The sequence below is a fragment of the Mauremys mutica genome, chromosome 8 (assembly GCF_020497125.1).
Source record: "Mauremys mutica isolate MM-2020 ecotype Southern chromosome 8, ASM2049712v1, whole genome shotgun sequence".
NCBI lineage: Eukaryota > Metazoa > Chordata > Testudines > Geoemydidae > Mauremys > Mauremys mutica.
The window spans coordinates 5,908,002-5,920,764 of record NC_059079.1 but is presented as its reverse complement, the minus strand read 5'-3'; the positions used below and the strand labels follow the sequence as shown (position 1 = coordinate 5,920,764).

Genomic DNA, 12,763 nt, shown 5'->3' with positions numbered 1-12,763 from the left:
TCCCTTTTTGCTCCTCTTACCGGGTGGAAGCACGGTGGTGAAGTGGCTATAACAGGGCCTGGGAATCAGGAGACGTGGCTCTTTATTCTGGGCTCTGCCGTTCACTCGCTGGTGTGACTCACACGACCACCCCAGAGTTCACTTTCTGTAGCTATGAAGCGGAGAGGGTCTATCTAGTTCTGGTTGCTTATCTCACCCCCCCCCACACACACACACGCACTTGTCACAGTATCTGAGTGCCTGGCGATCCTTAATGTGTTTGTTCTCACCACATGCCTGTGAGTCAGGGCAGTGTTATCCCCATTGCACAGAAGGGGAACTGAGGTCCAGAGTTGCCCAAGGTCACCCAGGCAGTCTGGAGGAGCAGGGAATTGAACCTGGGGCTTTGAAGTTGCAGGTGAGCACCCTCACCACCAGAGCATCCTTCTCTGCAATAGTGTAGTGAATTGGCATATAACACACATCAATACTCTCCAGTGGATGAAATCGGAATGACTCAGCTGTGTGTCATTGGCCCTATATGGCACACCGCTCCTGTACTTTGGCGGAGTGGGAGAGGGCAAGTTCTGTTCCTGCTGTTGAAGTTTTGAATGGCCCCAGCGTGCCCCATAATGACAAACGGTGGCATTCACAGATGACCAGGGATTGGTTTCAACGCTCCCCTACCTCCATAGAATGCATTGAAAGCCTCAAATACCCTCCTACTCGAGAAGTGCCGAGTATTATCTTATTACTGGCCAGCAGGTCCCTTGGCTAAGCGTTGCTGCAGTGATCTGTAGACCACGCTCACTAAGCCCAGCACCAGAGAGAGGACTTGGCTAATTCTGAGCGGCGGGGCGGCCTAGCACAGGACTTCTCCAACTTTTCCCTAGTGTGAACCAACTCGTCATAGAGTCTGTCTCCTGGGTCCCTCCTCCCCCACTCTGGGCTCTGCCTCCCCTCCTGCTCACAGTCCTATAACGTCCCTGGGCAAGGGCCCGTCTCTGTTACAGTCACAGATCCCAAGGCCAGAAGGGACATTTAGCTGCTCAGTGTTAGTTTATCAGTGCCTAGCACAACAGGAGAGAAAGGAAGGTCCAGTGATTAGGGGACGAGCTTAGGTTTTGGGAAATCTGGGTTTCCACCACCCAGTGTGGCCTTTGGCAAGTCACCTAACCTTTCTGTGCCTCTGTCCGGAGGGATAACAGCACTGCCCTGCCTCCCAGGGGTGTCGTGAGGGTAAACGGGACACAGACTGCGACGTGCTTTGAGATCCGCTGATGAAACGCACTGTATGAGATCTAGGCATTAGTATTATACAGGGGCCTGGAGCTCTAGATGCTATTGTAAGGCAAATAAAACCTGTCAGTCTAAGGTACTTGTCTGCTCCCCATCACTGCAGTGTCTGAGTGCTTCGTAATCTTGAACGTACCTGTCGGCACCACAGCGCCGTGCGGGAGGAAGTGCTGTTATCTCATCATACAGAGGAGAGGGAGAGGGAGGGCGGGGCCTCGGGGCGGAGTGTGGGCAGGGCCATGACCTGGGTTAGGGGAGGCTTAGCCTCCCCCGGCCTTCGATACCCACTGTCCATGGCTGAGTGATAGTTGGAAAGTGCCGAGTGCCATTTAGCTGCCTGCTTATGGGGGTTAGCAGCTGGAACTGAGAGGGAGGAGGCCACGTCATGGGACGAGCCACCAGCAAAATGTCCTGCAGGCAACAGGTCGGGAGCCTCTGCTTTAGAAAAATGATCACCGGCGTTCGAGCCTGTGATTTCTAATCCTGACTCACTGAGTGGCCTTGGGGAAAATGAGTCTAATAACTTCTCTACCTCCTGGGGCATAGTCGCCAAAATCTGACCCCATGGAAGTCTGTGGTTTTCATAGGGAGCAGGATTCATCCCTGTACGCGTACACAGCGCTAAGCAATATTCATTGGCTAAGTCTCTTGGCCCAAGACCAACTCAAGAAATGTGGGTCTTAAGAAACGTTGGTTTTCCTGGGGCAAGCGAAATCGGGTCGTAGGGATGGGAAACGACATTGGCCAAGCTCTGGGTTATGACGTAGCAAGGCACTGTTGTGGGGATATTCTGAGTGTAATGGGTGTCTTTTGACACCAAGATGCATTACACTGTTCCTTGGGGGAGGTGGTGGGGGTCATAATGGGGATTACAGGAATTACAGGTAGTGACACAAAGCCGAAGCGAAAATGCAGCCCGGAGGGCAGAGGAAAGCGAGGGACCAAATAAAGGAAGATTGGGCAATTTAGGATAAGAGAATGAAAGGCGAGGCTATTGATGTACGGATGAAAAGTCACGTAAACTATTCAGAGCGAGGCTGGCCTTAATCGAACCTCCAGTTTTGCAAGTGGAATTTTGCACATGCAAATAATTGCAGATGTATTTTACGCTACTTAATGTCAAAGCACTTAATTGGTCCAACTGACTGGGTGTTTTGACACCGAAGTGACCTAAACTGTGGGGCAAAATTTTGTCAGCGGTGACTTGCACTTGCAGGTTTCTGGTAAAGACATGGATGCCACCAGAGGAGATGCCACCATTGTGTAGGAAGGATCATGTCATTTCTAGGGTAGTAGATCATGACTGTGGTATTGTGGGCACTTGGGAACTGGACTGCGTCTAAAAGCTAATTTCATGTAAGTCAACAAACAGCCTCGTAAGTGATAATGACTTCAACTTACTGCTGAGCTGGGCTGGATTCATCCTGGTGACCAATGGAAGAAAGGTTTGTATGTCAAGGGTATGATCAGAAGAATTTGTGAAAACTTTTTGGTTTGCCTGTTGTTATGGGGAGGTAGGTTTTGTTTTTTTGCAAATAAGTCAATGTTTAAGCAAACTTTTTGAAAAAAATATCTGTAACATCTCCTTTTTTAAAAAAGCCCAAGAAGACATGAGAAAAGTCAGATTGATTGAAACTTGGGCAGGTCAGTTCTGGCAATATGCTGAATGATCCCTTGCCATTTCTTCGTTTCTGAGCGTCGTGTATAGGAATTGGAGGGTATCCCTTTAAACAGTTTGGGAGTTCCCTCCTTGTCTCCTATTGCAGAAGCCCCCAGATCCTAGCGTAGCAACTATATAGATAGATAGATAGATAAAGTCTTTGTAAATAAGAAACCCAGTTCTTTGGAACCTCACTCTGTCTCTTTTTTTCTCACATTATTCTTGTGTCGAGAGCAAAGATATGACACTGAGCTTACCATCGGGCTTACTGTTTACAGCCAATGCTGTGAAATCACTAGCACCAAACCCAGTGCAAACTGGTCACTAGCATCACCCACCTGTGGTGTTTCCTTGGCTTCTGTCTGTTGCCGTTGTGGTTCTTTAGTATTTTCCTCTCAGTCTTGCTAAGAGAACGGAGTGGGTGTTTATTGCTGAGAAGTAACAAATTAGTGGCTTCTCTCAAGCTTGTTTCTTAGCTTTAAAAGAGTGTGTGGATGTGTGTTGGCGGGGGAGGGGAATGATAGAACAATTTAGAGATCCGGGAGACAAAAGTCGAAAACCCCAAAGCCCTCGTGGATGATAAAAAAATTTGGATTTGTTTTTAAAGGCTGAGAATATCCGGCATCCCCCATGATGTGGATCCCCTGGGCAAACTGGAGACAACAGACGTAACCGGCAGTGTGGACTCGTAGACAGAGCAGTGGATGGAGAGCCTAGGTCTCTGAATCCATTCCTGGCTCTGTTGCTGGGTGACCTCTGGAAAGTCTCGTCCCCATCTAAGAAATGCCAAACCTGTTGCATCCCAAAGCAACCTCGAAGAGCAGAGATGCATGCATGTAACTTGAGCTCAGGAGGTGCGGGCTATTTAGTTGGGGGGAGGGTCCTAGTAGAAAGGGGTCCGGTATCTAGATACTTTCTTCTTAAAGCTAAGTGAAAAGACACGTTCACTGTCTCTATCCCTTCTGTAAGCGAGACTTCTGACTTCACTGCGGTTGCACCGGCTTACACCAGGCCTTAACTTTGCCCATGCAGCCGCCTGCAGCTGTAATTTCCATCTGGCCTACCAGCCTTGGGAGGGGGTCCCCATCCCTGAACGGCTACATGGGCCTTCTGGACACTCTGCATGGCCCATACGAGAGGGCTAGAGGCCATGGCTCAATGACCACAACTTTTGCCACGTAGCATCGTAGTCGCTCTGTACCAGCTACTTCTGTAGTGTCACCTTCCTGCCACCCATACCCATCCAACTCACTGCAGACAACCGTGGAGTACTCCTTAGATCTCTGGTAGCCCATGGAGCATAGTCAGGGAGCCACTGACCTTAACTCCAAGAATCCAGGTTCGGCAATTCCCCTGTTGCCCTTTCTCCCGCCAGAGCCCCAGTTCTCCAGCTGACAAACTTTCCCAGAGCGTGCAGGGTCTCCAGTCTCCCAAGGGAGATCTTTGGGGCTGTATCTCTTGGGGACAAGCATGAGCACAATGCATTGTGATTCTGTACCGATACCGAGGCATCAAACCCAAGGCTGTATTTATGGGCGGACTGCGTTTTGTTGTTGAAATGGGAAGTTGGGATTTCCCCCCACCCCCTGCACCGTTTGTGTGGAAAACTATTTAGCAGCAGCAGCAGCTGCATTTAACTTTCATTCGACAATGTTAATCACCTAGCTGATTTCTGATACGTTTTTACACATCAACTCCGTCCTCTCCGCTGATACTTTTTCTGCTACATTTTTTTTTAAAGCACTTTGAGGCTGAAATTAGATTTTACAGCACAAGCCTTTATGGATTCTAGCGTCTTGTGACCTCCTTGGCAATATCACCAAGGCAACTCTTAAAGGGGCACTAAGGAAGCTGTCCTGTTTTGCTGCCCATGTCCTGCTTCAGCGCTATCCTCCTTTCAATTCTGAAAATTTCAGGGTGTCTTCAATTAGATCCAGTTTAGAAATGAAATAAAACACTCCTACTAACCTTTCTCTGGCAGTTCTACAAATTCCTCTCAAATACACGCCCAGCTGATTGTGAACCAGGGAAAAAACCAGAAACTTGCTTTCCTGCAGCAAAATGATTGAGCCGAACTATTGGACCAGATCCTCAGCTGGTATAAACCTGCGATCGGCTTAGCTCCTGTGAAGTCAACAGGTGATGCTGATTTCCACCAGCCGAGAATCTCGCCCAGCTAATATAGCTGACGTTGAAAGACAGATGCATTGCAAGGAAAACATTCCATTTGCCTGAACAGAGATGGCTTTCTATAGGGGCCTCTGTCTTGTCTTTTCCCGAGTACAACTGCTGTGGCTAAGGGCCAGTATTTATATACGAAGGCTATGAACAAAGCATACACTGCTCGCTGGGTGAGAGAAGCTGGCACACAGGGCAGTCAGGCCACTGGTCTGGGGGACTAAGCTGGTGCTAGGAGTGTGGATGTGCGGCTCTCTTCTCCCCGCCTAGTGGTTAGACCACATAAAGAGGTTGAGTTTGCAACGGCGTCTGAGCTAATTGCCTTGGCTGTTTAGCTTAAGCTGTAAAGGCTCTTATGTTTAGCTTGAGAGGTTCTGTGTTGGCCCTGCAAAGAATCCTTAATTTCTGTTATGTGCATTTAGAGATGTGATATAAGGGGGCATTCACAACGCAGAGGCAGCGTCTTCCTGGTCCCTACAAACACTGCAGCGTTTACCCTCTTAGGGAAAAGTTCCCACTCATTGTGCTTTTCCGAAGCTGGCCATTTAAATTTGGCACAAACCCTAACGCTAACCCTTGTGCAACTGGCTGCCTCTTTGCCTTGCGGCTGGTAAGCATCTGGTGTGTCGTCCCTTTCTGCAAGGAGATGGCACCTTCTCCCACAGATGTTATCTTTTTTAAACATTTTTTATTTCTTTAAACAACTCCCGGGGGCAGGAGGTTGTTTCCAAGCTCTCCGCAGGATGCCTGTTCAGCGTCCCATGGAAATAGCCATTTAATTATAAATATCTAGATTAGCCCGCTGCCTCCCCCCTCCACCATGCATTAGCTAGTCACGGTACTTTGTATTTTTTCTTAAAGCCCCAGCTCCTGGAATCATGTGATTATGTGAGAATCTCTCCTCTTTTTTTAAAGTAGGTTTCTAGCCCTCACAGTTGTGAAGAAAAACTTGAAAACATGACTCCTAAAGGCTGAAAAGGCAAATAAAAAGTCCAGGATTGCTTTTGAAAAATCTCATGACTTGTAAGACAATCTCGTCATTTGGGGGTGGAGGAGGCTGGCTCATGACTTTTGAACCACAGGGGCTGGCCACACTGAGGCACTGCAGCACAGATGGTATGTAAATCATGCACTGATCTTCCTGCTGTAATATTTAGCAGCAGCAGGGAGTGACACTGTCCCTGTGGAATTTAGTTTCAAAAATTAGTCTCAGGTTCCACACCTGCCCCCCAGTCCCGCTCTCAGTCCTTGTGATTTTTACAATCACGCTTTCTTTTCTTTTTCCTTTTAAACGTATTTCCCCTCCCATCTTGTTGTATGATAGGCCTACAACAAAGAAACTGGCTATCTGACTGTACAGGGGAAACTGACACTGATTTATTGGGAAAATGGATGAAATAAAGTATCTTTTTCTCTAATCTTTCAGTTATACTAATTTTAGGTTTTCTCTATAATTTAGCAGATTTTTTTTTACGTTGACACGGCCCCTTTAAGGATGAATTGAGAGCCTTAAATCTGAGAAGGTGTTCACTGCTGTGATTATTAAATAACATTCTTAAATGATAATGTAATGTCTTTGTGTGTGCCCACCGTATAAATAACATTTCTTCTTCTAGCTTAGTAATGACCCTATTTTAATGACAATAGACCTCTAGCAAGTAATTAGCTCTCCATGCTCAGCATTTATTTCCTAAAAGAGGCATATTTGCATACTGATTTTTCTTTTCCCCCCAAGTGATTTATTTTGCAGAGCTAATTAGCAGCCCAGCTAGGAGTTTTGTTTTAGCAGTGGTACACTCTTGGGCTTCTTCTTAAAGAAGGCAAATCATTAGCTTGATAAATATGTGTTTTATGATCATTCTAACGACTTGATTTGGTCATGAGACAAAGCTGTTCATTCCCTCCCTAGGTGTCTAGTTGTGTCCAGTCCTGTGCCCAGCTGTCAAACCCTTTTCCTCCCCCCAGAGAGTTGGGACCAGAACTACCCCCATCTACAGGAAATTCTCCCACCAAATCCGAACAAGCAGCCCTGTCCTATTTGCTCCTCAATCCTCCATTCACAGGTGTCATCCTGGTGGAAACTACGGAGCACTCCCAGGGTTAGAAGATCAATGCCCAGTTGATTATAAAAGTTCACCAATCCATCACTGAGATTAAATGAATGTGCATGTAGGACTTAGACAAAACCAATGCATCACAGTGCAGCAGTGCTTTGGAAGCAGCAGCCCAGGTTAACAGTAATTGCCATTTATAACAGTGCCTTCCATCCCAAAGGTACCTCCACACCACTGCCGTCCAGTTGCTTCTGAGGTGGAGTGCAGTGGCCAATCAGTGCACAGGGCCCATCCAGTTCTGATGGAAACACTCTTGTTGACTTCAGCTGGAGTTGGATCACGCCCTTCATGAGCTACTCCGAAGTGGAGGGAAAGGAAAGTTTTGGATACGGACAGCAGGGCAAACCCCTTCTCTTATAGAAAAGTGTTATGGGATCGTCAGTGCCCGCTGATCTAGACAGTGTTTGAGGTATCATCCAAGAGACTCTCCATGTGAACTGCATGTTCCTGTCTAAACATTTCCACTCCAGCTGGTCTGGAAGGCGTCCGCCCTCTTGCAAGAGGGACTCAACACTGGGTACAACTGAGCTGGAAGGGCCTGATCCAAAGCCCATTGACGTCCATGAAAAGACTCTCATTGGGTCAGGGATTACGCTGTTTGGAGCAGGGGCTTGGTTATTGGTTCAGCATATTGTGCGCATCATGAACAACTGCAAGGCTAGAAAGATCCTAAACGTGAAAGCCGGGATTCAGTGACGCAATTAAGCTTCCCGTAGCTAAGCCCGTGCTTAGTTAGGGGACTTAAGTGCTTTGCTAACTATGTTAAGGTGGTAATCAGAAATTCTTAGTACACTGCCGTGGGTGCAAGTCTGAGGGAGTACAAGAAATTAGAGGTCACTGTTCTCTTTTTAGGGCCAGATTCTGACAGCCTTTCTCATGCCGAGAAGCGCTGTACTCCACAGGCAATCAAGGTGAGGCGTAAGGCGTTATTTAAAGGGAGGAAGAGTATGAGAATGTAGAAACAACAACCAGAACTGTGCAGACAGATTTTTTTCCTCCTCAGAACTGTTTTATCTCAAAACCAAGTAAGGTGATTTGGTGAATAAATAAATCAGAAATAGGAGCAGGAGAGGCCCGAATGAACTTGTCTGAGTGGGGTTTGTTTTGCAAGCTGTGTGTTAGCTGTTGTCTCCTTGAAACATAGTCCCATCTGCAAGCCAGAAGGACCCGGTTCAGTTTTTCACCTCCTTGCGGAACTGCCAAGCTGGCTGAAATTCCACCTTGATAAAACACATTGTTTTGTCTGTTCTTTTTTTTCCACGCAGAAAGAAATGACAGAGCGAATTTGCCACTGAGCCGATTTCTGCCGAGAAGTCCGTCTGTCTCCCCTGGAGCCCACTTGCAATGGGATGGAAACGCGGAATGCTGGACAATCTGACTCCGAGGCCTTGCTGTGGAGATTTGAAATGCACCGAAATACGAGTACTGCTTAAGAGCCTTATTGTGCCAGGGAACAGTGTTTATATTATCCCAGTCTTTGTTACATGGATACTTTATTTTTAGAAACCATTGGCCAGAACTGGGATGGGACAAGTGTGTGTATGTGCGTGCGCGTGTGTGGGGTTAAATACATACCCGCAGATTTCATGCTCATCTCCTCGAGCCCTGATCACCTGCTTCTTTATTCCCCCTCCAGCCCATCCCCTACACACCTGGTTTGGCTCTCCTTTAATTATGGCACTGATGGCTGGAGGGTGAAATCCCTAGCTAAATGCTCCAGTGATCACATCTCCTCACTGATTGTGGCCCGCTCCGTGTCAGCCAGGCAAAGGGAAGCTGCGGCGTGGGGGCGCGCATGATGACTAGCACCAAGAGAACTGATTTCCTCTGTGATCTCCAAAGGTCAAATGGAGGTGCTCATTATCTGAATACAGAGCCAGGGGGGCTAATCCCAGTTCTTGTGGATTCCTTTAGTTCGGCTGTGGACCTTGTGCGTAATTAAAACTCCTGGGACCCTGTTTGACATTCCAGTGAAGTCAGTCGTGTTACACCAGGGATGAATTTCACCCACGCACATCCTGGTATGGGTCACTGAGAGCTCTTCCTTCCAAACTTGGAAGGTTGGCTACAAAGACAACCATGTAACAGGGCTGGGTGAAGTTCAGCTGACGTGGTTTGCAGTAGGGAGGACGAGGGGGATTGTGGGAGCCAGAGTCAATCTGACTAGAGCTGGTCAAAACTGACAGTTGACACAATTTTTCACCGAACAATGGCTTCTTCCTCAAAATGGAAGTTTCCATGGGAATGGTTCCCCCCCTCCCCACGCCAGTATCCAAAAACTGAAACACTTTGGCCAAATCCCCCCATATCTTCAGTTTTCAACTGAGGATTTTTCAGTTTGTTGGCTCTGTAATCTAGCAGAGGTGTAACAAGATCCAACGGCTGGAAGTTGACGCTGGACACATTCAGACCACAAAGAAAGCATATATGTTTAACGGTGAGCGTCATTAGCCATTGGACCAGCTTACTAAGGGTTGCGGTTGGTTCTGCAATTCTAAATCAAGATCGGACGTCTTCCTAAAAGATCTGCCCTGGTTCAAACAGGAATTATTTCAGGGACGTTCTCTGGCCTGTGTTCTACAGGAGGTCAGACTAGCTGATGACAGTGGTCCCTTCTGGCCTTGGAATCTGCCACTCTATTTGGGGGGTTGTTTGTTGGGGGTTTTTTTACAACCCCCCCAAAAAAATTTTTTAAAGGAAAATGGAGATGAAAACAGGATTTTTCATGGGAACAAAAACTGTCCCCACTAGTTCTGGCTCTGTGTTGGGGGTTCAGAATCAGTGAGTCTGGGGGTTGAGCAGAGCCCCAAAACTGAAGTCAAAACTCACTCAAAACTGCAGATTTTTTCGTCTGATTTTGACACCATGTGAAGCTGCGAGTCCTCCTGTAACAGCACCTAAAGTGAGCCCCAGCTCCCTCAAAACCAGGCCTGGTTTCCCTGGAAAGCTTTTCAAGGAAGGCATTTCAAGGGCCTGACGCCGTGAGATGAGCATCCCCAGGCCAATCTGTGACATCTGTGAGCGCTGAGGGCTGACCCACCTCATGTTCAGGCTCCAAGTCTTTATCAAAACTCCAACAACCAGGCAGCTGCAGGTGATGGCAAGATGTGCGTGAAGTTTCACACCACTCTTATCTAGGAGTTTACAATCTAGTAGCTTCTGGTTTCAGGGCCAAATTCACTGCAGGGGCAACCACTGAACTCGGCCCTTTGTGGGTAAAGGATCGTTAATGTGGTTACCGTTACAATAAAATATTATACCACCATCCCCATCCCTACAGTTCCAGTGCCATGCAATTCCCATGGACTTCCTGTGGCTAAAACCCCATGCAGCACTTTTAAACATAGTCATTCCAGTCATGCATATCCCTTCTTCCCCACCAGCTGCTGCCTCCCTACAGGGACCATTTTTCCCCTCTTGTCCCTCAATGAAGATAACTTCATCAGTCTGGGCTATTCTACATGGGTCTTGGAGCGTCAGGTACAGGTGGCCTTGGTGACAGATGCATTCCAATCAGGCCAGTGTCATTTTTGCAGGTATTGTCATGGTTCCTTCCTTCCTTTGAAATGCTCTATGGAGGACTTAGGGCAAAAATGAAGGACAAAGGATTTACAGAAAGGAACCAAGCGGTGTGGCACCGAACGATGATTCATCTACCCATTACTGCTTCTGGTAGGCTAACAGCAAGCAGCACATAGGCTTCCCCATGTTGCGGGGCCGGGGGAATATTTCACCAGAGAAATATGGGTTCTGTGTTCTTTCTAACTCTCTGGGAATGTTCCATCAGAGGAATGTTCTTCGCTTTGGAGACGCACTTTGCATGACAAGCACCGCATGTCCCAATATAAAGTGAAGGCAGGAAATCATAATGGGAGAAACCATCAATATTTTCGGACAAGCTTTCTCGGCTTTGAATGCCTCAGACACTGCTACTGGATGTTGTCTCCTTATCGGAATCAAATCTTGCACCTTGGAGGATCTTACCATTTAAACTCTGATGGGCTGTTAAGATCACACGTTAGAAATTCCCCATATCATGCTTGTAATACCTACTAACTAGTGGTGTGTTACACTGGCCTTCGGGCAAGAGGTGAAGTGATTTCTTGGGTTTTTTGTTTGTTATATATCAAATGATCTGAGCCACAGTATAGTTAAGTTTGTGTCTTCTGGCCTTTCTCTGTAGAGGTTTTGTACCTTACATGGCGTCAATATTTATATCATGTGCTGTACTGTTTTTTTGCTCATGAAACTGAAATGTTAAAGCCAGTATTCAAATGCACCAGCAGATTTGTGTGCTCAAAGTACTTATTTTATTTTTTAAATCTTGTATACCAGATGTGGAATTTTTTACAGAGAAACGAGAAAAAAAAAAGGAGCAAAAAGGGGGGAAGTGCCACTCCAATATTTTATGCATCAAATAACTGATAAAATTCCAAATGTTCTCATTTTGTTACTGATTAAAGAAACACGAACAAACTGGTGGTTTTCAGTTTTCACTGGTTAACTTGTAGTAGTAGGGTTATCAGAAACTGGGATAATTCTGACAATGGACCTGATCCAGAGGTCCTGACTCCCACTGATTGCAGTGAGCCCGGCAGCTCTCCGGGTCAGAAAGGCCGTATGGTAAAAAAGACTCCCAAACCACTGCTGATAATCAGCTTGGAGTATTAACTCCACTGATGGAAAATTAGTGCGTGGTGCGAACAAATCACACGAGGGATCGGCCAAGAAAGGGAAGACTAAGGTTCCAGTCCTGCAAATGCTGAGGTACATGCTCAACTTTAAGCATGTGAGTAATCCCGTTGTCCTCAGTGGAACTACTCATGTGCTTAGTTACTCACGTGCATAAACTTTGAAGGATTGTGGATTGAGAGCCTCGCCTGTTTTCATCTTGATGTGAGTTTAACGGGGTAAGCATTTCTGGCCCTGTGTATTATTTAAAATGAATGTAAGAGACAAGGCTGGATCCGGATTTCTGTTACCTTAGTGTAAATCCAGAGCAACACAATGGCATTTATACGGGGTAGCAGACCAGAGTCGAGCCTATTTTGTGTCTCTTGGAATTATCCACACTTTTACTTACCTATCTCTTGTAAAGTACTTTGAGATCTGTGGATGAAAAGGGCTATAAAGGAGCTAAGTATCATTTAATTCCACTAATTTAGCCCATTGGCGTGACCCGGTTACAGCATGGCTAGGTTCCAGTCAGACGGCACGTTAACAATGTTGGAACTAGGTTAGGAGACAGCCGCGTGGTAACTGGGTCGCGTGACCAAGATGAAACCCTCTGAGTTGTTTCTAAAATCAGCATAGTGTACCCAGGGCTTAAAGTTTACTGTGTTCGACTTCTCTTACGTGAATTGGACATAGAGGCAGATTTCGATATTGAGCCCATCAAGCTAACATGCCATCGGAAGTTAGCTCTTGGATTATGCCTGGTGGTGAATTTTTTTACATTACTTGTGAGCTGTATTACTGATCATTGCTCTACGTGGTGTGAGAATGTGTTAGGTGCCCCACAATGGATGCACCCCTT

At 46.7% G+C, this 12,763-nt stretch overlaps 1 protein-coding gene across 5 annotated transcripts in view; it reads left to right on the top strand.

Annotated features, from left to right (window-relative positions):
* MOB3C (MOB kinase activator 3C) overlaps nt 1-11,694 on the top strand; it is a 54,907-nt gene extending 43,213 nt beyond the window's left edge. For all 5 annotated transcript variants that reach the window (XM_045028946.1, XM_045028948.1, XM_045028943.1 and 2 more), the window contains one exon: nt 8,493-11,694. In XM_045028946.1, the coding sequence (XP_044884881.1) occupies nt 8,493-8,522 (30 nt within the window). In that variant the 3' untranslated portion in view covers nt 8,523-11,694. The remainder of the gene's footprint in view (nt 1-8,492) is intronic.
* Nucleotides 11,695-12,763: the final 1,069 nt, after the last annotated feature.